The 25718-nt window shown below is 39.7% G+C and overlaps 1 protein-coding gene across 1 annotated transcript in view; it reads left to right on the top strand.

The window, feature by feature from the left end:
- Positions 1-3216: 3216 nt before the first annotated feature.
- Positions 3217-25718, top strand: part of oprd1a (opioid receptor, delta 1a) — a 30796-nt gene continuing 8294 nt past the window's right edge. Inside the window, exons 1-2 of the mRNA XM_023265210.3 lie at positions 3217-3726; positions 24963-25318. Coding sequence (XP_023120978.2) covers positions 3485-3726; positions 24963-25318 — 598 coding nt within the window. The 5' untranslated portion in view covers positions 3217-3484. The remainder of the gene's footprint in view (positions 3727-24962; positions 25319-25718) is intronic.

Raw genomic sequence — 25718 nt, 5'->3', positions numbered from 1 at the left:
TTGACTGGAGAAATAATGCATGATTGCACAAAGCAAATGATTACAGATCATGTACAGCATCAAGAATGTGAGGAAACTTGTATGAAAACAGAACCTTGTTGCTGTGTTGGCAGAAGCTAGTTGGTCATATTGTTTAGTAATTGTTTGCTTGGCAAAATAAAGACAAAATAAGTAATTTGGAGAGACAAAAATATGTGCAAGATCAGTCCTCACTAACAAATACAATAACTTGCAGCTTGACAATATGTTGGCAATCGAAAGCCTAAAATAAAACACCACCATGACATGTTTAACTCTTAGAGCTCTGTGAAAGTCATCTTCAGTATTTGAACAAATCCAAAACTTTAATATCTTATGTTACGATCCAACCTCTAGGGTCAGCCGAATGTAATAAACAACCAGATGATATTTGGTGTTCAGGTAAAGGAATTTATTGCTCAGTAGCAAATAGAACATCAGTTATCAAACAAAGAACAAAAGATTGGCGGGTGTTGCCAAATCAAAGAACAAATGAAACCAAAGGCTAACAGAGTATCTAAGCCAAGCTAACACAAACAAAACAACTATACTCCCTAGCCAAACTTAAAACACAGAAGCGACACCCACCACAAGTAACAGAAACTAATACAAACAATGCACAAAACTAACTAAATGAAACTGGTGCCTCTGAACGCAGACACTGAACACACAGTTCACAAATTCTCAGATTTCTTCACAAAGTTGGCAGACTGCTAACTGGAGCCACAGTCTCCACTGAGACTTGGGGCTCCACGCCAAATTAGCAGCTGCCAACAGAAGCTCGAAATATCCATAGCCACCGCTCTGTGACTATGGAACCAACAGACCACACAGGAATACAAACAATATACAACTCACACAGAGGCACCAGGGCAAACTGGTCACAAATACCAGCCGCCCCAACTGAGAGTCTTGGTTGCAGATATAGTCATGTGCAGTGATTGTGGGAGGAGGAGACATGGTGGTGGACAAATCCAAGGTGTGGAGGACCAGGGCTGGGAGGAGGTCTGGAGCTCCAAGCTAATCACTCCTCATGATTGCCAGGTGTAATTCATCTACTCCACATGCCATCCAGACACAAAGGCTGTACAAGGTCCATTTCCCACACACATGGCCACCACAGGCCGTAAGACTTACATCAAGTTGGTGAACATTAACACATGACTTTGCACTACTGACCAATGGCAAAAAGTCTCGATCGGTATGGAGGAAGCAGCAACTTCCAGGGATGATAAATGAAGCCAACACTGAAGTGCCATAAGCTGCAGTTCCTTGAATATCCACCTGAGGCTGCTTTAAAAGTGAATCAATCCCCACAGACCCCCATGTTAAAATGCCCAACTTTACAACCGATATAACTATCTTTACAGCCTAGAACTAACAATGATTTTGGTCTCTATAGCTTGTTTCATGACAACCATACACAGGGAAATGTTATATAACAAACCTGCGTAAATTGAATTAAGGCTTAAAGTTATGCACCATTAGGGACTTGATCAGTGCAGAACACAGGACCAGAAGATGTGTGCAAAATCATTGCTGATGTTAACCTCTGCCCACAGCTATCTGTGTGCATATCACCAAGAGACTATAATCAAGGTTTAATGTAGAAGCCTACTGTTCTGTCGTACGCAACTAGGACTCACGACTCAAAGACATGACTGAAATACTGTCTGTGTTCACACTGCGTTAGATTGCTCAGGAGCAAACACAGCACAAGCAAACACAGCTCCAAATGAATGATAATGTTGCTCTGTAACTGCTGGATTTAAATCCACTTTACAAGCTGACATAGTGCCCTTCAAAATCATTTGCACATTAAAGCAGAACTGGTGACTTTGCCATTTTAGGGAATTGAATTTAAAAGATGATAATGACACAAACGTAGAAGATTGCTTTTGCTTTAATTGCACATTATTGAATGCAAATAGCCACACAGTAAAAACAAAAATAAGAAAGAAAGAAATTAAAAAGCCAGTAAAAAAAAAAAAAACACAACAAAAAAACTGCAAAAATATGGCAGCAAGGGTACCAGAAAAAAAAATTAAACAGTGTGGAAAATAAATAAATAAATAAATTAATTAATTAATTAAAATAAATGAATATATAAAAAAGATTTGGGTCACCCAGACAATTCCATGTTTTCCATAAAAACTCACACTTTTATTCATGTGCTAACACAATTGCACAAGGGTTTTCTAATCATCAGTTAACCTTTCAACACGATTAGCTATCACCATGTAACATTAAACACAGGAGTGCTGGTTGCTGGAAATGTTCCTCTGTACCCCTATGGAGATATTTCATTAAAAATCAGCTGTTTCCAGGTAGAATAGTCATTTACCACATTAACAATGTCTAGACTGACTTTCAAAAATAAGGACATTCAAGTGACTGAATAGACTTTTGGGTAATCCTATCAAATGACAACAGATCATATTGTAAATATATTGTAAATGTAAATATATATAGGTACACGTTGCTATTAAAAGGTTGGACCCCATTTTGCCTTCAGAACTGCTTTAATTCTTCGTGGCATACTTTCAACAAGGATATAACAATATGGAAATGATGCAGCTACTGCAGATTTGTCAACTGCACATCCATGATGCCAACCTCCCGTTCCACCACATCCCAAAGATGCTCTATTGGATAATAAATTTTTGTACAGTTTTGGCCTGTATTATTTATATTTATTTTTTATATATATATACATATATATATATATATATATATATATATATACATAGTGTAATTTTTTTCTTCTCTATTGTAATCTCTGTTACAATTGTACAATTCATAAAAGTTAGAAAACGTTTTCTTTTCTTTTACATTGTAGGCTATAAATGAGGAAATTTTTCTGATTTTTGGATTGTTGTGGGCACAGCTTGCATTCTCACAGATAAACCCGGAGACAAAATGACGATGAAATCCAGATCCAGTGTGATGCACTTGGTCTTTTTCTGCAACGCACAAGGCTTTTGATCTCATGTTATCTGTTGCTTCACCAAATGTTATTTTTGCTCGATAAAGACTGAAACCACGAGATCACACGAGGACTCTAAGTTCAGACATTACCTCTGCCTTCCTCGTTGACTCCAGTGACCGTATTTGCGCACCCTTTGACGTCGGCGCACGGCTCAGGGGACTGCCAGGCTGTGAGGGTGGGGTGGGGGGGAAGTCTTGGAGAGTATAAGAGGTGTGCACACAGCCAGAGCGCACAGAAGACACGGCTGACCGCCACCGCCGCCAAGGGACCACACTCTCCTCCTCCATCTGGACACAAAACTCTTTTTACGCAGTGACTCTGTTTCTACACTTTATCCCGGAAACGCTTCTGAGCGCTTTGTTTCGACCTTTTGTGTCTCCAGTTTTCTTCCCCGCCTCGCGTCAAACAATTAGATCCGTTCACACAGTTGTTTGAGCAAGTTTTCAGCACCACGGGCAGAGCGGACAGCGCCGCAGCATGGAGCCCTACACGGTCGCCGGAGAGCAGCTCTCCCTGTCCGACCTTTACTCCGTGATCCCCTTCAATGTGACCTTCGAGAGCGGCTTGGTGGACGACAGGCTGCAGAACTCCACCGAGCAGCAGACTCCGGTGAGGAGCACCGGGGGCATGATCATAGCCATATCCATCACGGCGCTCTACTCCGTTATATGCGTGGTCGGACTTCTGGGCAACGTCCTCGTCATGTACGGGGTGGTCAGGTAAACACTGTCTCCTTTTAATGGTATTACCTGCATTTTACGAAGTGTAGAAATGTGTGTGTAGTTCACTCACATGAGCTCCGTATAGCGTGAGACCTTACAAAACCTCATGACACACAATCTGAAGTATTTTGGTTTTAGCGCGCTTTTGAATTGTAGTATTCGCCCCTTTTTATGCAGATACTAAAGATACTCCCGGTGCAATAATTTTAATACAACTGGTGAGGGAAAAGTGCGATTTTATACAATAATTTGCTCAAAAAGTGGTCTAAATACAAACTAAGTCGATTATTTTGCACAGAACGTTGCATAAAAAAAGATCCAAAACTGACCTTTACTGGGTTACACATGTGGTAAATCATTGAAATTTGGCAGCTAAACCAGCATGCACTGCCCCTGTATTCACTTGAGTCTCCATCAGTGGGTGTTGAGCCATGGAAGTGTGTGTGCCGGTTTTATTCTGCCTGGATTTGTGTGCCAACTATGCATCCAAAGCTTCCTGCATAAACCATGAGGGTGTTTTTTGTTGTTGTTTTGTTTTTATTATGATTATTATTTTTCTTTGCATGGAGCAAGTTTGCAAGTTTAAAGGCAAAGATGGTTGTTTAGGAGGGGGATTCTCAGTTTGGTCTGACTCAGCGGAGCCTCAACGGGAGAAGGCTGCTCTCCATTAGCTCATGCTGATCTGTGGACTTTCAGCTGCTCTTGACTAAACTGAGGACAAAAGGAAATTTTACAGTTAGAAAACACACGGGGAGATTTAGTCTCTCTACATGAAAGTGTATGTTTTGCACTTGCCTCCTTTGGGGCTAAAGTGCTGCACAAACCCATCCTTTTGCATTTTGGCTGTCGTGGAACACAGAGATAGCTACTCCAAATTATTAAAATTTTCTTTCTCGAAAAGAGTTTTCGAGACTAACTTCATGTTTTCTTTTCCGAGAGTGAATGTTTGTCGTGTAATTTTCAGTCTGAGGTCTGAAAGCAACCGACTGAAGCCTACACCCACCCTGTCATTCCCTGATTAGCCTCCCAGCCCTAACCTGCACTGCACTTTACGCTTGTCAGGAAAAAAACAGCTTATATGTTTTGCAGCAGCTATGCTTGTCCTCACTGATCATATTAATTACCTGCTAATCTCAAACATTCTCTTCATGTGTTCTCCCCGATATCACCCGAAGCCTAATTACTTCTGCTGGGTTTTCATCCCACAAACATGACAAGCCAGGCTTATATATATGCAACGAGACACTGTATATGTACAGTGGAAATACTTGCTGGCATTGTTTTAATGTGTATGAGAAGTAGGGGAAGGCAGTGGCAGAGAGAGCAAAGACTGAGGCGGAGAAAAAAAGATGGAATCCCTGCATGTGTCAGTCAAACTTCATAAATATTCATGAAACTGTCCAGTTTTTTCCATTCAGGTGTAGAAAGGAAAATATTGGGCAAAACAGGGTGTGTAAGACACAAAGGAAAGTGGGATGTGAGAGTGAGGCACAAAGGAGATGGATGAGAGATGAGAAAAGGCAGTGAATCAAATCAACGACTCGCCTGGCGTAAGTGTTTGTGTGAGTGAGTGGACTCTTTACTGATGTGAGACTTCCCTTGAGAGCCGGGGAGCCAGAGCACATTAGCCATCGCAGTCAGAATGCATTATCTCCTGTGGAACATCTGTATACTGTGAAAGGAGCGAACTTAGGAAAGATACGCAGACTTGAAATGGAAAGTTGTTCATATACTAACCACCATCATTCATTTAGGTTTGAAAACTTTCTGGGATGCACTGTGGATTTTATTTACATCATAATGTCCCAAAGAAGAATGCCGTAGATGGGTTCATTTTGTAGTGCCTTCATGGTCTCAGTAAATGATGATGTATGAAGCAAACTAAGAGACAGCCACACATGCATAAGCTTTATTCCTTGACTACCCCTGTGGCTACTGATGGTAACAGCTAGTGTGCTTTAGTAAGACTGCAGCTTGTGTACAAAATGAGGTTGCTACTTTTGTTGTTACTGTTCTTTCAGTTGCATATCAAAATCACACATATATTAGTATGATACCAAAACTCCACATTTAGCTCACTCAGCTATGTCCATGACAAGTGAAGTAACTCCACCTGCAAAGGAACACTGCAAAATGTGGTTCAAATTTCTAAAACAAAACTCATGAGTGGACATCAAGCCAATGTTTAATGCAAATGTTGCTGAAAAAATATATATATTTAACTCAAACACAACATTTCACAGTACGTTCTAAAGTGAAAATGTAATACAATGTTTAAAAGCTTTGCTTCCTAAAGTATATATTTATGAAAGAGTTATCAATAATCCGGACTTAAATGTGATACCTGCCTAAATATATTGATACCAACGCTGAAACGATAACACAGCAGAAGACTAAGACACCAGCAAAACTCACACTTTTATTCATGTGCTAGCATAATTTCACAAGGGTTTTCGAATCATCAATGAGCCTTTCAACACCATTAGCTAACACAATGTAGCATTAGAACACAGGAGTGATGGTTGCTGGAAATGTTCCTTTAAACCCCTATATAGATATTCCATTAAAAATCAGCATTTCCAGCTAGAATAGTCATTTACTATATTAACAATATCTAGACTGTACTTCTGACAAATTTGATGTTGTCTTTATTTTTTAAAAAAGCTTTTCTTTCAAAATTAAGGACATTTCTAAGTGACCCCAAACTTTTGAACAGTAATATATATATCGTAATGATACAATAATTTTAGTGTCAATGAAAAACAATGGAGGATGTGGAAAGAAGCCATAAAACTAGACTGAATAATTGCACCATAGTGTGTTAAAAAATGGTTTTATCCAACCCAAATTCAATAAGTTCCCATCTCTCCACCTTCCTGTTGCTGCTTTTAAAAGGTTAACTCCTTGCAGAGATAAGTGCAGCAGTACCTCAGTGCACATTTTATTCACCCTGTCACTCTGTAGCTCTGCAGGAACTCACTTGATTATTTCTAACTGGGATCTTTGATCTGCAAACTTGTGAAACCCTGATTTTAGCAGCTTACAGTAACATTAATTAACATTACTGTTGTGAATGCTGCTTGGGTATTTAGATGTTTCCCACATTAGTAAGTTAGCTAAAAAGATAAAAACCAAGCAAACTGTCATTGTCCTTAATTGCCTCATCAAACTCGGATTTCTTTTGTGACAAACATTTGTCACCATCAGTCACTTGGCTCATTTGGGGGCATGGTGTAATTATGTTATCTATCACATTCAATAACCTGTCGCTCTGTGCATCCTTTGAACAAGCTGACATGTCTGTCAGTGACATGCTTTGCCAAATTGGCTCTGTTGCTTTGCGGAGGTTTGAAACATCATTCACAGGCAGGCATTGTGGCGTCTGTGGGCTCAGCCTGACTGTTGGCTGGAAGTGAAATAAAAATACCATATTTTGCTCTGATTTCACAACGATCAGCTAATGGTTGGCAAAACCACTTGTTTTTGCAGCCATGTCTCCTTTTGTTATCATGAAAGCTGCAGTGTGCAGAAAGGATTTTTTTAAAGAACATCTGGCATGTTTACTGTGTTTGGAGGAAGTGGACTCGTTGCCTCACTGTGACACATCACAGCAGCTACCAGGAAAAAAGCAATGTCAAGAACTGGAACTGATAAAACTGGCAATAGTACTCTTTTTGATGGTAAAGTTTTCCAACACTTTTCAAGCATACTCAGTATATCATGCAACAATAATTACATATAAAACACATTACATAAAGCTACTGATACACTTACTATATATCAACATTTACATGTAGGCAACAGCTAAGACAACATCATTGTTATTTGCTACTGTATTGAAGGCATCAGAAACAAACTATCCTTCTTGTGAACTTCTACTTTGACACAACACATTCAAGATTCAAGAACTTTATTGTCATATACACAGCAGAAACACAGTGGTTAGCCTGAGAGATGAGGATCTTATTTTGCGAGTTCTCTTCACACAACTGAAATAACAAATAAAGCAAGAAGAGCATTCAGAGAGCAGTACTCCACCAAGGCTGCTCAGTCCTTGTGTGATTTCCGATGGATAAGTCCTGATAAGTGCTCAGTGGTGGATTTCTCGTAGGATCACAATCATGTGATTATTAGCAGGCAGCTGACGTAGCGTTCACTTGTTGTCATAGTTACAGTGACGCCGTGCCACTATCTTGCAACGATACAGAAATCTTTAACAAATCCGTGGATCCAGACTATAAGCCGCATCACTGTCAAAATCTAATCAATTGGTCCTTGTATCATTTCTGACTTTCACTGAAAATTTCATACAAATCTGTTTCTCCGTTTTTGATTAATGTTGCACACAGCCTAACAGACCGACAAACTTACGCCGATCATCACATAACTCCACCGCATTTCTTGACAGAGTAATAAGATCAAATAAAAACAAAATGAGATAAAAATAGTTAAAAATATATTCTATTTGCAAATATTGTCATCTTGTGCAATACTAACACATGTAAACAGGCATGGGATATGTGCAAAAATAATGCTATTTTTAGATATTGCTGGTGAGTCAGTGATTTAGTAGCCTGATGGTCTGAACATAGAAACTGTTTTTTAGACTGATGGTCATTGCTTTCACGCTCATGCAGCGTCTGCCAGGCGACAGAAGTGTGAACACTGTGTGCTGTGAGTAGGTGTCCTTGATGATGTTGTGTGCTCTCTTTGTGACCTGGGTGATGTAAATGTCCTGTAGTGGGGGGAAAGCTGCTCCACAGATGAATTATACTGTTTTAATGAGACGCTGGAGAGCCTTCCTGTCCTTACTGCTGCAGTTCCCATATCATACTGTAGTAGAAATGATGAGGACACTCTCCACTGTGCATCTGTAGAAGATGCGAAGGAGTTTGGGGGATAATCCAAATTCCCTCAGCTTCCTTATGAAGAAGAGTCTCTATTGAGCCTTCTTGATGATCTGTTGCATGTTGTGAGTCCTGTTGAGATCCTTGCAGATGTGAGTGCCGAGGAGTTTGAAGTCAGTCAAGCTGCGTAAGTTTCTCCTCAAAACTTTTCATCCTTGCTGTTGTGATCCAAAACTGCTGCTGACCTTCCTGCCCAGCTTTCAGTGTCCCCTAAACCAACCCCCATTCCTGCAGGTGTTCAACTCACTGGGCAGTGGCTCCATGTTGCTTTTGTTGGGCTGTGCCTGACCATGGGAGACTTCGTCAGGGTCTACTCCTCCTGACAACACAGCTTCCAGGATGACACAAGGCCCTTCACCGAACCGAGGTGTCAACTTGTATACTACGTGAAAAAAATGGATGTAGCCATCGTGTCGTCACCCACTGGTTCATGGTCTGCTGTTTTGAAGCTTCCAGATTGGGATTTGGCCGTGTTGACCTTTTGAAACTACATGTACCAAGTGAGCAGTGGATTTGACTGAGAACTCAAGGGCATTATGTACTCCAACCCTGCCCTACAACAGATCCTCCTTTATTGTCTGTTTAACTCTAAATGGAATCATCATGAAAATAAATAAATGCTGTATTGAAGATGACGTGAAAGTAGCAACTGAGACCATGAACTCTTAAAGAAAATGCTTACTTAGGTAACAAATTAAATTAGAAGTAGGGTCATTTTCTCTATCTGACATCTTGCAAGCATAGGAATCACTCTCTGATGACTCTTAGAAAGAATGCAGGTTTATGGCATTTCCATGTTGGCTTCACTTTTCAAACCCACAGACTATGTCTATCTTTTATACAATCCGTAATTCAATTGTTTCATTTTGTAGGAAAAAAGCAAATCATAGGCATGCCACAAAACAATTTTTTATTCAAAATGCCAACCTTCTAGCTTTACGTAACATTAAAAAAAAAACAAAGAAAGAAAATTGCTGTAGTCAGTCACAATTGCTTTTTTATAGATCTAGCAGAGGAAAAAAATGGAATCACTCAATTTGGGGAAAAAATGTTATGGAAGCATGAAAAAAACTCTACACCATTAGTACTTTATTGCACCACCTCTGGCTTTCATTACAGCTTGAATTCTCTGAGGCATGGACTTAACCATTAACAAGCAGTATTCTTCATCACTTTGGTTCCAACTTTCTCTTATTGCTGTTTTCCAATCAGATTTGCAGGTTGGAGCCTTATCATGGACCATTTTCTTCAATTTCCATCATAGATTGAGATCGGGACTATTTGCAGGCCATACCATTGACTTTATATGTCTTTCTTGAAAGAAAGTTTTTAAGTCTTTTACCCTATGGCAAGATGCATCATCATCTTGAAAAATGATGTCATCATCGCCAAACATCCTTTCAACTGATGGAATAAGAAAAATGCCCAAAATTTCAACGTAAAGTTGTGCATTTATTGAAGATGTAATGACTGCCATCTCCCCAAGTGACTTTACCTGACTTTCAGCCCCATATCGTTAATGACTGTGGAAATTTAAATGTTTTCTTCAGGCAGTCGTCTTCATAAATCTCATTGGAACGGCACCAAACAAAAGTTCCGGCATCATCAAACTGTCAAGTGTAGAGTCAACACTGAATATCACTTTCATCCAGTCATCCACAGTCCATGATTGCTTTTCTTTAGTCCACTGCTTTTTCTGTTCAGATGTTAATGATGGCTTTTGTTTGGCTTTTCTATTTGTAAATAACATTTCCTTTAGGTGATTTCTTACAATTCAGTCACAGACATTGACTCCAGTTTCTTCCCGTTTGTTCCTCATTTGTTTTGTTGTTCATTTTCTGTTTTCAGGACATATTGCTTTAACTTTTCTATCTTGATGCTTTGATGTCTTCCTTGGTCTACCAGTATGCTTCCCTTTTACAATCTTCTCACTTTGTTTGTACTTAGTCGAGATTTAAGATACAGCTGACTGGGAACAACTAACATTTTTTGCAACATCCTGAGATGACTACCCTTCTTGAAGAAGTTTCATAATCCTCCCCTTTGTTTCAACTCACATCTCTCATATTTGGGCCATGATTCATGTCACTCACTTGGTGTAGCAGCTCTCCAAGGTGTGAGCACTCTTTTTGAACTGCAGACTAATTAACGGATTTAATATGATGCAGGTGTTTGAACTGCAAATTACAGGGTAATTCCATAATATTTTCCTCAGAATTTAGTGTTTTTTTTCCTCTGCTTGATCTAAAAAAAAAAAAAAGCAGTTGTGACTGAATACAACAGTTTTCTTTCTTTCTTGTTTATGTTTCTTAAAGCCAGAAGGTTAGCATTTTGAAGAAAAATAGATTCGTGTCGTGTCTGTGATTTGCTTTTTTTTTTTTTTTTTTTTGCAAGATTAACCAATTGAATGAACATCCTCCAAGAGTGGTTCATAATTTTAGCCAGGGGTTGTATAGTCTACGGCTAAAAGTACCAGTGAAATGGTAATCCATCCATCCATCCATTATCTATACACCGCTTAATCCTCACTAGGGTCGCGGGGGGGGGGCTGGAGCCTATCCCAGCTGACTCGGGCGAAGGCAGGGGACACCCTAGACAGGTCGCCAGTCTGTCGCAGGGCTACATATATAGACAAACAAGCACTCTCACATTCACACCTACGGGCAATTTAGAATTATCAATTAACCTCAGCATATTTTTGGACTGTGGGAGGAAGCCGGAGTACCCAGAGAAAACCCACGCATGCACAGGGAGAACATGCAAACTCCATGCAGAAAGATCCCGGGAAAGCCGGGACGCGAACCAGGGACCTTCTTGCTGCAAGGCGAAAGTGCTAACCACTACGCCACTGTGCAACCCTGAAATGGTAATGTTTGCTCAAAATTAGATAGGTAATAGTTAATGGTAAAAAAAATGGTTAAACTAGTTAGAGAGATGCTAAATGACTTTGTGTCTGACCCATACAACTGACCATATGAAGTTCTTGTATGAAAAAATAACACTGACATTTACATAATTAAGTTTCCCTGTTAACCCTTTGATGCACAACATGGGTCAAAGGTGACCCACATTCAATGGAAAATGGGTATCTCTTGACCCATATTGTGCGTCAAAGGGTTAACGATTAGCATGAAATCATAGTTGGAACATGAAAGGCGGTGCTGATAAAAGGCCACTGTAGCTCATCTGACAGGCGTGTGGGGGTACATCAGAAACTTTGATTTCAGAAACTAAAAGCCCATTTCAAAGTACCCGTCTATGATTTGTTTTTCTTAGGCTGTTTATAAATATAGCAAAACCTCATGAATTTTGGATTCTGGCCTCCACTCAGATTCCTGGATAAAAACACTCAAATGCACACAAACCTCATTTATAGAAGAGCCTGCATGGATGCTCACGTCACTGTGGATCGGGCAACGGGCTATTGTGGTGTTCAGAGCTCTCGACCAGATTGGGCGATGGGAAGGCTGACAGTGACACCTCTGAGGACGGTCCACTCAGTTACGAAGGGTGGGTCAGCCACATGAGGCTTCTCTTATCTCCCAGCCATCCTCTCCTCCACTTTCCTGCTGCCACACCTGTTAGATAAGAACTGCTTCAGTGCTCATGCAATTTATTATCAAGTGACCTCCATCTGAAATTCGTTCGATGTGCCGGTAAGATGGCTGGATTAGTTTGTGTCAAAATGGACTTTTACTGAGCTGCTGCTTTTACATTATTGCGCCACAAAGACAGCATCTCTTGGACAGCTTTTCCATTCTATACATTGGTATTATTTCATGGTATTTTCTTGGTTAAAAAAAAACAACAAAAAAAAATCAGTCAACAAACCTTGTAGAGAATGTATTTTCTTCAAGGGCCTGGAGTGAAGATTTGGCTGAAAATATCATAGCTTGTTGCCAGTAGGAACATGACTGTGTGTGAGAGATGCCAATCAGGCAGTCTGTTTATTTCCTGGGCTGAGTCAACATGGACACTGCGTCCAATTGCTCGTTTTCCATCTCACTTACCAGCATTTCTATGTGTGCGTGTATGTATGTATGTGTGTGTGTGTGTGTGTGTGTGTGTGTGCGTGTGTGTGTGCACGTGTGTTTGGCCTTCAGCCCTGAAAACAAGGGAGAGTCGAGCCTGACTTATGTATCAGCACTGAGAACACGGCTGTGGTCACACAATGCAGCTCCAAGCTGCAGAGAGGATCAGAATGGATCTGAATGCAGATGGAAATTGTCAGTGGCTGAATTGGAAACGGGCGGTACGGTGGATCAGTGGTTAGCACTGTTCACATGCCAGCCTGGGCCTGGGTTCTTTCTGCATGTATTGCATGTTCTCCCTGTGCATTCATGGATTTTCTCCGGCTTCCTCCCACTGGTCAAAAATATGCTGAGGTTATTTGATAATCCTAAATTGTCCGTAGGTGTGAATGTGAGTGTGCTTGTTTGTCTCTGTGTGGACTCAGTGATGGACTGGTGATCTGTCCATGGTGTCCCCTGCCTTCACCTTAAGTCAGCTGGGACAGACTCCAGCCTCCCCGCGACCCTAATGAGGATTAAGCTGTGTATAGATGATGATGAATGGATGAACTGGAAACCTTATGGAGACCAGACACTAATACAAAGCAGTCGAAGTTATAACAAGAGTCAAAACTGTAGCTTTTTTTCCTCCCAAGCAGCTGATATTTTCAATTTATCTCATCACTTTTCTGAAATTCGTAATGCCTATATAAGCAAGGCATATTCATGTATGCCAAGAACAAATAAGAAAACTGAAGTATGTGGATAGTTCAGTTGGAAACAGTTAATGCTCATAACAGTAATCATCCATTTACTATATAGCAGTTCATTTGTCAGACTAATTCACACAGAATCACATTATGCAAATATACAACAGAAGCAAGCACACCGATATCACTTAAACATCAAATAATTCCAAAAGCTCAAGAGTAGAACTTAGCTGAACAAAAGTGGTTCACATGTAATCACTGAACACAAGTTAGAAGACATGTGATCACTGAGTACATGTGTGATTACCAAGTAGGTTAATGGCATGAAGACAGTTACAGACTTCACAACGATCCAAAAAAATACAAGATCAGACCCGCAAAAAATCAATCGACACGCAGTTGCAGCAGTAATGAGGAGTTAGAGAACAAGCCGTAGCACCACTAATCAGAGCCTAATGCTCCCACTTTAAAATGATGCTGTGGAGGATGACCTACTTGTACAACCTGGCTCTGAAACACAGGAGAACAAGTACTTCAGACTTATCAATGGAAATCAGAGTTTCTATGACAGCTCAGTCAGTGTAAAGGATAGTTCAACACCTTTATTATACAAAACTGCAAAATGGAACTTTGCTAAAAAAATTTTTAAAAAACATTAAGAATGCCTAATGGGCACATTCTTTGGTCAGATGAGACCAAGATAAAGTTGCTGGGTTCAAAAAGGGGTCCTCGCCTTTTTGGTGTGAGTCCGATCAGGACTTCCACATTGAATGCATAGTCCTGACTGTGAAGCACGGAGAAGTGAATGTGATGATATGGAACTGAATAAGTGCAAAAGGTGTTGAAGAGATGACATTTATAGTCAGCCTCTATGGACAAAAGCAAAATACTGGCTGACAAGTTGATTCTCAGTCTGAAGAAGATTGGCAGAAGTGGAATATTCCAGCATGATAATGATCCAAAATACACTGCCAAAATCCCACAAGAGTGAAAAAACCAACCTGACCAAGCATGTCATCTGGCTAGATTCAAAAAATAAAAATACCTCTGGGATATTTTCAACAAAAAGGCAGAGCAACACAATCATTGCAGCAGAAAGCAGCTTAGAAATAGTCTCTGAAGAATGGCAGAACATCTCTTCAGAAATCTGGTGTCCTTCATGCCAGGGAGGATTGAGTCTGTCATTAAAAATAAAGGTGGAAGTATTTAAAAATTGAAGACTGAAATCTCAATAATGAAATTTGTACTGACTTCTGTTGCCTTCAGTTCATAATATGGGGTCTGTATTTTTTAATTTAATATGAGATTTTAATTAAAGAGCAAATACCTAGAAGCACTGCAATTATGATAACGTGATGCAAATTTGAATCATTTGACATTTTAGTAATATTGCAGAGGGATTCATCTACTTTTGTTGTATGCTGTCGATAGATTACATTTGCTATAATTGTTGTTTGACTTATGTAGCATAATGGTGGCATTATTGTGGCATTAACCCCTAAATGCATCTTTCACTCCTTATTGCATACATTAGGACACTAGCAAGCTGACGAATACAGTAGAGAGATGTAGCCATGTAGGAGAAGCAGACTATTTCTAACCTTTTCAGAGCACAGTATTAACAATCACTACATTTTTTTAAAGCAAAAAGAAACAGCAAAAAAAAAGAAAAGCACTCAGAGAGTGCAGTACTCCGCCAACGCTGCTCAGTCGTTGTATGATCGCAGTCATGTGATCATCAGCCGGCAGCTGATGTAGTGTTCACTTGTTGCCATAGTTACAGTGACGATGTGCCGCTATCTTGCAATGATACAGAAATCATGTACAAACCCATAGATCCACACTATAAGCTGCATTACTGCCAAAATCTAATCATTTGGTCCTTGTGTCAGTTCTCACCTTCCCTGAAATTTTTATCCAAATCTGTTAGTCCCAACAGACAGACAGATGGACAAACTTATGCTGATCGTCACATAACTCCACCGCCGCCACTTTTCTGTGATTTTTTAAAAAAAAATTACATTGTCTCATACGTTGGGTTGCTAGTGGCTCGTTAGATAAAAAGATTGCAAAAACAGTGCTGTACTTTTTTTTTTTTTTTTAACATTTTTCTACCAAAATTTTGGTAAATAATAATTTATGAAATACATTTTAACAGAGTGCTTAATTGAATGACTAACTTGACCCAAAGTATGCATTAAATACAATTAAGTTAATTCCCACTGTGATTCTTGTTGTTTAGAACATGTGAAAACGTAATCAGAAAATGACTACATTATTCAAGACGAACTCATCTAAGTTTCTATATTTGCTCTGAACCATTAATGCAGCCCTGAGTTTAGGGTAACACTTGTGAGTCATGATCTTGACTAATGTTACACACAAACGCACAGACCCTGTGCTTGGATATAGTCATCTCATTATCATATAGCATAAGCATAAGGAACATGGGATATACTTCATTAAATAGAGAGCATAAATAAATAACTAAACATAGAAAATAAGAAAACTAAGTTTTATAAAAGAATTAAAAAAATAGAGTTTCAGTTATATCAGCTGCTTCGAGATTAAAGGAAAAGTACAAACCTGAATGTCTCTTTATGCCCTACATTTTAATTATTTAACCAACCAATTCATTGATTTATTTAGCTCAATTTGTGTCTCATCTAAAAAATCCTTTACTGCAGTTTGCCAATTCTGGGGCTCTACTGTGCATCAATCTGTGATGTGTAGCACTCCTACATCCTGGCTGGTTAATTGGAATTTACATAGTGTCAAGTTGGCAGCATTTGAATAATGGAAATCTAAATGATAAACCAGTAGAGACCACTTCTGATCAATGGCACTCCATCGAGGTGAACAAGCAGAAATCCTTCATTTGGCCTCACCTAAAGAGACCAGACAGGATACTCAATATTTGACACTGTCAGTGGAGACTGTTCACTTAGAAATGCAGGCCAGGGTGCCCCTCAGTAATATGCTGCTTTGAGGCTTTTTTTCTTGTCCCCTTCTGATGTATGTGAGGAGGAACTGATTGGACAACCGTGACAGCCACTTTGCAGGATGTCCACGCTGTAAGGAAACGCAAGAAGAAAAAAAAAGAGAAATAAAATGGCTGATTAAACCAAAGAAAAATGTGTTTAGAAAGGGTGTTAAGTTCAGATTTCCCGATCCATAACTGCATTCCTAAGCCTGTAAAAGCTTTACTCTCTGTCTGAATTATACTTCGAACAATTAACCATAACGTAATCTCAGGACCGATTATGTGATTGCAATGACAAACATTTTACACATAACTGCCTCGGTGTGAAATTAAAGTCTAGACTTGTGCCTGTTGAGAGGATGCACCCAGATTTCCACGCTGACACCAAACATGAGCCTCCCTGTCATCACTTCTGCCTACTTTATGCCATTTTTTGGGGTTTCTTCATAATACAGTCAAGCTCCTTAATGCCAGCATGAATGATACCATACCTGTGGGGCTATTTGCTATTTGAATTCAAATTAAAACATGAAAGCAACTCTGTTAAAAGGCAATACAGTTGTAAACCTGTGTAGAGCAGGCTGCCCTTAAAAACTGGGTGACTGTACAAGTAAGAGACTAATGACAAAAAATATCTATGACTCCTCTGAATGAGTAATAAGCTTCAGCTGAGATGTGAGAGACTGTACATACAGCAGCTATCTGGATTTTTCAATAGTCTATGTTTTATGAGACAGTGGCAAAGAGAAAGCCGCTGTTGGAAAAATCTCGACTAAAGTTTGCCAGAAGGAATGTGGGGGACTTTGAAGTCAACAAAGAGAAGGCTGTTTGTTCTGGTGTGACCAAAACTGAGCCTTATGGCCGTCGGACTAGACAATATGGTTGGCGGACACCAAACATTGCACGTAAAACAAGTACACCATTTCACCGTGAAGCATGACAGTGGCAGTATTATGATGTGGGGATGCTCATCAGCAGCAGGACCTGGAAGGCATGTAAAGGCTGAGGGGAAATGAAAGTACAGGAAAGTTCAGGGAAATCCAGGAGGACAACCTGATGCACTCTGCTGGAAAATGGCGACTCAGGAGAAGACAATGACCTGAAGCATACATGCAAAGCGACACAGAAATAGTTTAAATGCAACAAGGTAAATGTTTTTGAGAGACCACAACACAGCTGAGAATGTGTGACCGGACTTGAAAAGGGCTGTTCATTTATGATCCCTGTGAAACCAGACAGAGCTTGATAAGTCCTCCTGGGACACATATGCAGTGTCCAGATGTGTAAGGCCAATTAGGACCTGTCTTCACAATGCCAATGCTGTAATTGTGGTCAAAAGTGCATCAACTAAATGCTACCTTGAAGGAGGTGAATGTTCATGCCGTCACTTGTTTTTGATGTTTTATATTAATATCAATTTACAGTACTTTGTGAAAATCTCTTTTCACTTTGATGTGAAATAGTCTTTTTTTTTGTAAATTCTTGCCAAAAAAGCCAAAATAAATCAATCATGATTCATTGTTAAAAAGCAATAAATGGCAAAAACTTAAAAGAAGGGGTGAATACTTTAAATACAGACTGGATATCTGACTGCGTATTCTTGTACTGAGGTCCACAGACACCAGCACTTGTTTTCATCATGTCCATGCCAGCGGCTTCAGAGGCAGTTTAACCACAAAGCAGAATCCATAGGCTTATCTTTTCAGCTTGGATTAGGCAAAGGGGGAAGCGATTTCTTTTTCTTTTCTTGAATCACAACTCAATTATGAAAGTGACTCTGACGATAAACATAATCCTCTCCCCCTTGTCAAGAGCCAGGCTTAAGGTACTGAAGCAAAAGCTTCAAACAGATTGAGATCCAAATTTAAAGAGAGAATGATTTTGTTCACTGTGTATGATTTTGTCTCATAAGATGTGTTGTCACCTGGTCTTTTTTCTGTCTACTATAGCACTGATGCCATTTTAAGTCCTATCTCTTCTCCAAGCAAAAAATGTTTTTCATCTGTTTTCTTGGGGTTCAAAGCATTACGGCAGCACTTTGCTTGCTTCAAGCAGCTTTTACGTAACTATCAAAAGCTCACAGCTCCCCTTGGCTACGAGTGGAACCTAATACAGACATCGGATTAAGATGATCAAACATGCAAGGGAATGTTCTAAACCCGCCATCTGTTGCTGACTTCACTGTGTCTAGATTGAAAGAGAATGAACTAAAAATAAAACTGAATTCATTTATAAAGTGGAGGCCCCCTGGAGGTATGTTACGAATTCACACTGAATGGATAGACCTACAAGAGTTGGGTCATGATTTATTACATATGGATGAGTGAAGGAGATCTTTGGCAAAGACTCAACAGCTGTAAAGTGAATCAAAAATTGTACTAGTTCTCTGACTCACAACTAAGTCAAATCTGAACACACACAAGAAAGTCTTGATGTCATTCAGTGTCACTCACTCTCTATGAAATGTCTGATGTCCATTGCAAATGAAAAAACAAACGTCCATAAATCCACTTAGAGCTCATAGACAGCATCTTCAGAACTTGTCTGGAAATCACTATATACAGTGTAAAAGTAAACATTTAAGTGCTGGAAATATTCCAAAAATAAGAATTTGATAAAGGGGCAAATACTTTTTCACTGTACATAATGATTTCCGGGCAAGTTCTTATAATTGTTTGATGATCTTGAACATTAAAGTAGGGAAAATATGCAAAAAAATAAGAATTTGCAGGGGGCAAATACTTTTTCGTGGCACTGTATATATATATATATATATATATATATAAAAGTTTTGTTCAGTTTGAAGTGTAATTCATTGATAGCCATCTATAAATCTATGAATACAAACAGGAACTTCGAATGGGTAATTTTCCTTACAGTGCCAATGTTTTTTTTTTTTTCCTGACACACTTATATGGCAGTGTTAGCATGTGTGTCTCTATCCGGTTTACAAATTGGACACAAAAGTCCAATTTGTCTTGACAAATATTGGAAATTTCCACCTCAAGTAGCTTTGAATTAGTGCCAGATAATACAATAATCAATTATGCTTGGAAAGTTGAACAAATGTCCGGAGTTTGCTCAGTAGCTAGTCAAGATGACGTGCAAAGCAGGACATTGGACAAGTGTGCTGTTCCTGGCTTTTCAGATGGTATAAAGTCTTTATGTAGCCGTCCAGTCGACTGACCTTATCAGCCAATGGCTGCAACCTACATTCAGTGAATCAGAAGAGGTTCTACATGGAAATCATCCCTCCATAAGCAAATGATAAATGTGACTAAAACAAATTACTATTTGGCCACACTAAAAAAAATAAGATTTTTTTTTTCTTATTGTAAATCTCAACCAGGCCACCCTGAGAAAATTGTCTAAAAATCAGGAATGGTTGAAAGTGTTTCCTCTGTTACTAGTAAGTGCTACAAATGAGCTCAACACCCCCGACTTGGGAAAGTAACTGTTACTTGTTAGGTAACTTAGAATCTCATCATTATGAAACATCCTGCTGAAGCCTTGAATGTGCTGCAGCAGGTTTATTTTGCTTACCGTTCAGTTTCAGACTTTGGTTCATAGACACCTCCCCAGCCAGTGACAGTCGGTATTTGTGAATAATGTGTATTAGTGTAATGGACTGATGGAAGACAAGAGGTAATCTGGCCTGTAAGGAGCAATGGATTTAAAGAAACAAACTCCTTTTAAGAAATAAAATGTCCCAGATGTGCTATAAAAATACTGTATCCATAAAGATTAGTCAAGTATAACGGCGTAGCTCCTGAGGTTGTTGGCATCACAGAGCAGCACAGGTCATGTTAAAATCAGCCCACTGCCAATATACAGAAATAAGTCCAGTCCCAGCAGAGCTTCAGTTTTATTTAAGTGTCCTGATTAGCCTTGACAACAGCAGCTCCCTGGACCACGCCTGAATGGAATGCAGCCTTTAATTACTTACTTTAATTACTTTCCTTGCTCAAAAATATGAAACAGCTTATTACCCACAATAAAACCTAATTCATGAATGATATTTGAGTCAGTTTCACTTGTAACTGATCAGACAAATCACAGACTTTGTGTCATACAGAGACTAAAGCTGGAAACAAGAGTGAATAATGGAACAACTGATTGCAGTCTTTGACAATAGTCACAGTAATTATATTTCCTGATTCAGCTGATGCCTACATTCACATCACACTGATTTATTACATCAGACAGCATTCCTATCAGCCCACAGTGTTTAGTCTCTAATTTACTTCCAATGGACCAACTCCCAAAGACAGTTTAGCGCTTCAGGAGCTGATTTCCTGCTTTACATACTGGCCTCGTCTAAACAAACTATGAAACCTGACAAGTTGCAAACTCTTGTCAGACAATTGGAAAACAATTATAGTTTCAAAAATATAGCAGTCACTAAGTCCATGGCAACATTATACTTTCAGTTTCTTGTAAATGTTCACACAAGTGAAGACTTGCATGTTTAATGTAATATTTCCCACCAATGTTTGTTGAAATAAATGATACTGAAGCTCATTTTTAATTAATTTTATAGATGTTTACAACAAAAACAAAACTCTCTTTATATAATAATATCCACATTACTCTGAAACATCATTAATATCCACTACTGTCTCAAACCTAGGAGGAAATAAAAGCTGATTAAATCTGATGGTGCCATTATGCTGCTGTCTTCTTAAATAGAAGTGACTGATAACCACCTAAACCAGCGACAAGATCCAGATCTCTTATTGTGATTATGTAAGTCATAATTATGAGATACAGAAGTCATAATTACAAGATAAGGCCTGCAATTTTTCCTTTTTCGGTAAATGCATTTCCATAGCTGCACTGAGTCACACCAGGGAATGCAGAGAGAAGCATGTTTTTTGTTGAACATTAACACTTTGTTTCCACTTAGCTCAGTGCAAGTCGAACACAGCTTTATTCATACTTCTGGGAAGCTCCTGAGAATTTCAAACTTTACAAAACATTTTAATAATCTGGTTCCACATCTGGCAGGATCCCTTCCTTAGACATTTCTGTCCGTGCAGTATTGGTCCTGTTATCACTTTAATGCTCCATGTGCATATTCTATCAAAGTGGATGGTAAAGGTTCTGAAAGATTAAGAAACATATTTCTTTGTTATGATCCTCCTCCAGTCCCTGCCCTTCTTTCCTCTTTTTCCCCATTTTCCTCCTTTCTCCCTCATGTCTCTCTCTCTCTCCCTGTCTCTCGCCCTCCTGCTCTCCCTGTTTCACCTGCCTGCATTCTGCCATCAGCTGATTACTGTAATGAGTGTCACCTGCAGTAATTAGTTCATTCACCAGTTCTCTACCTCACCTCCAGTATTTAAGCTCCGTGCTTCCATTCCCTCCCCGCTGGATCATAGATTCACATCCCTTCTTTGATTCTGTTACCCTCCTGGACTCGGTTTCTCCCCACCAAGCCTGCCACCTCCGGACTACTTCAGCCCCATGGACTCTGCTGCTCTCCCTCCTCCTGGACTTCCCCCTCTTGGACTTCCCCCTCCTGGACTCTGTTTGTTCTGACCTTGTTAATCGATTTTCCCCAGCCTGTTTTCCCCTCGCTTGTCAGTTCCCCCATCTTGTGAATACCCCTCCTTAGCTTAGTTTTGTTAATAGTTCAGTTTTGTAGACTTCCGTTTTTGTAATCATAGTTGCTTGTGGAGTTTTAGTAGTTTTGGTTTAGTTCTGTCCCCCCAGTTCAGTTCTATATTTATGTATTGGTTAAGTTACTTGGTTAAATAAATCTCTTTCAGTTATTCACTTGTCTGCCAGTTTCTGTGTGTCTGCGCTTGGGTTCTCCGGCTTCCCCCGGTAACATTCTTCTTCTTAGCTCTGTCACAAATGCATGTACAACATGTCTTCTCCATTTACATTAGAAGAGGCATGGAACATCACTCTAGTAATCTGTAAAAGGGAAACATTTTAACAACGTAAGATTTTCTTAAACCTATGTAAATAAGTTTAGTGCTTAAACCTAAAGAAATAGCAACTGAAAACCAAAGTTAACAAGTGGAAGCAAACCTTAAATCTAAGACCAGTCCGTCCGCACAGTACACAAATCCAGTCTCCAGGGTGAAGATAACATAAGATAACAACAGTCTAGCAAAGCATGGCATAGCATAACATCACACAACAGCAAACCATTTTTATGACGTATGTAACGTTTTGAGTTTGCTGTTCTTGAGAAGCATTGCCTGAAGGGTGTTTTCTTGCCACTGTCGCCTTTTGGCTTGCTCTGGGGGTTCAGGCATATGGGTTCTGTAAAGCCTCTCAAGACAATTTGACTGTAATTGGCGCTATATAAATAAAATTGAATTGTATTGATGTGAGCCACGTCTCGCAAGAGCTCTCAGAAGACCTATGGTCAAGAATTGTTGACCTTCATGAAGCTGTAAAAGCTAACAAAAGAACCTCTAAAAGCCTTGATGTTGATGTGTCCATGGTAAGACAGACCGTCTACAAATGGAGAGTTCAGCACTGTTGCTACTCCCCCATAGGTGTGGTCGTCCTGTAAAGGTGACTGCAAGAGCACAGCGCAGAATGCTCAGTGAGGTGAAGAAGAATCCTAGAGTGTCAGCAAAAGACTTACAGAAATCTCTGGCACATGCTAACATTTTTGTTGACAAATAAGTAAAACATGACAAGAATGGACGTCGTGGGAAGACACAACTGAGGAAGCCACTGCCGTCCAAAAAAATACCCATTGCTGCATGTTTGAAATTGCATGCTCTGTGGAGGAAAAAAGGCACAGCACACCAACATCAAAACATCATCCCAACTGTGAAATATGGTGGAGGGGGCATAATGGTGTGGGGCTGCTTTGCTGCCTCAGGGCCTGGACGGATTGCTGTCATCGACAGAAAAATGAATTCTCATTTATAAAGACATTTTGCATGAAAATTTAAGACCATCTGTCCGCCAGCTGAAGCTCAACAGAGGGTGGGTGATGCAACAGCACAACGACGCACAGCATAGAAGTAAATCAACAACAGAATGGCTTTAATAGAAGAAAATACGTCTTCTGAAGTGGCCCAGTCAGAGTCCTGAATCTGTGGTATGACCTCAAGAGAATGTTTCACACCAGACATCCCAAGATTATCACTGAAATGAAACACTTTTGTAAAGAGGAATGGTTCAAAATTCCTCCTGACCATTGTGCAGGTCTGATCTGCAACTACGGGAAACATTTGGTTGAGGTTATTGCTGCCAAAGTAGAGTCGGCTAGTTATTAAATCCAAAGGTTTCACATACTTTTCCCACCCTGAACTGTGAACGTAGCAAAACTTAATGTCACGTAACATTTTATTAATCCTTTGTGGTTCTTTCAAGCTTTTTTCTTCTACATCACAGTCTTCTGTAAATGACAATTGAGTTTAGTTGAATATCATCATTTTCCAAGGTTGCATATTTCCGTGTCTGCAGTGTTGGACAGCTGGTCTTAATTACATCATCTCATTGCTGTTCAGTGGCACCAGACTGAAAAATTAGCACCGCCAACTATTTCTCTCAATGCCCCCAGTTTCTAATCTTATAGGAAAACACTGATTAGTCAGCACTTTCTTTTGCAGATCTTTTAGAAATCAAACAGCAAGAGAGTGCTGAAAGAAAATTGGGTGTTTGTACAGAGAAGAGCAAAGAAGAATATAAGATACAGGTGCAGGGTGTGAAACAGACCACTGATGGCTAACAGATAGGGAGCGTTGAATGGAGTGGCCCTAATTCTCAGACTGATGGGTTGTCAGAAATGCAGGTAAACAGCTCGGCTCATCCATGTTCAATTTCAGAGCCAACCCATGCCTTTTTATGCTGATCACTGCTCAGTGTGATGCTGTCCTGGTTGGTGCTGCTTTTGCACAAAACGAGCAATCTGAACTGCATTTATGCTGCTTTTCAGGTTACCGCAAAACCACTTACCATATAAATACAAAATCATTCCTCACATAGACTGTCTTAGTCTAGTGACAACTAACAAATATTGGCATATTGGATTTGCCTGGAACTGGATCATCCTTCCATCACTAACACATAGAAGCATAGGCTATTTTCTATACCGCCTGTATGAAAAATAACCAGATATACAGTACACATATCCATTTTTTTGTGAGTATTCTAATGGAACAAACCAATAAAAGATTGTGCCACTAATATGAATGCTGTGTCTCCTTTTCTGTCATTAGAACAGCAGATAAGATTATTATGGTATCTACTGTCCTTCTTGTGATTTTATGAAGGTTCATCTTCCGTGCACCCAGCCTCATGCAGTATATCTGAAGAGACATTCAACATCATTTAGTTTTTTTGTTTGTTGTTTTTGTTTGTTTTTTTGTTTTTTTTTTTTACAAATCCCTGGTGTCTTGTTTGCAAATAGTCTACCTGATCAGAGGCCAATGAGCCACCTGTGACCATTATCTCAATTTACTAATTTGAAAAAATATCTAAGCTCTGATGAATTAGCATTAGATGTTCACGGCTCAATGCGGCACAAGGGAAGGTGAACATCACTTTCCAATCCACATATCCCATGACAGAGACTTCCAGCTGCTCTCATTTCAACACCTTTTTTCCTAAATTTAATTACACCTTTGCTCTGCTCTTTGATCACAACTAGATACACTAAGATGAAGACTGCCACAAACATCTACATCTTCAACTTGGCTCTTGCTGACGCCTTGGCCACCAGCACGCTGCCCTTCCAGAGCGCCAAATACCTCATGAACAACTGGCCATTTGGGGAAGTCCTGTGCAAGCTCATTATTGCCATCGACTATTACAACATGTTCACAAGCATCTTCACCCTGACGATGATGAGCGTGGATCGCTACATCGCCGTGTGCCACCCGGTCAGGGCGCTGGAGTTTCGGACGCCTGTCAAGGCTAAGATGATCAACGTGCTCATCTGGGTCCTGTCCTCAGCGATTGGCGTTCCCATTATGATCATGGCTGTGACCAAAGTGGCAGAAAATGGTGAGACTATCTTTTCTTTTATCTTCTAGCCATTTCTTGAAGTGTTATTATTGGAGTACAATTGTTATCAGAAGCGGGTGCGAGCTCATTCTGTATGGTTCACCTGACTGAATCCTTGCCAAAGTGCTGGAGAACAGATTTAATTCAAGATGCTGTGATCTGCATAATTTGCATTCATTAGTCGCAGCCTCTGGTCCTTCACCAGCACGGCACACATGGGAAAAGAAACAATAATGGTGATTATGAATCCTCTCCCACCCGTGACCCTGAATGATCTATTGAGGATTCTCGGAATGAGAGAAAAAGCCTTCAAAACATTTAGACCGCTTAATGCAAAAAAAAAAACTCCTTTGAAACCGAGGATAATAACAATAATTTGATAATCATTAGTGTTTCAGGT

This window comes from Amphiprion ocellaris, chromosome 15, assembly GCF_022539595.1.
Source record: "Amphiprion ocellaris isolate individual 3 ecotype Okinawa chromosome 15, ASM2253959v1, whole genome shotgun sequence".
Classification (NCBI taxonomy): domain Eukaryota; kingdom Metazoa; phylum Chordata; class Actinopteri; family Pomacentridae; genus Amphiprion; species Amphiprion ocellaris.
This window is presented reverse-complemented; position numbering and strand designations above follow the sequence as displayed.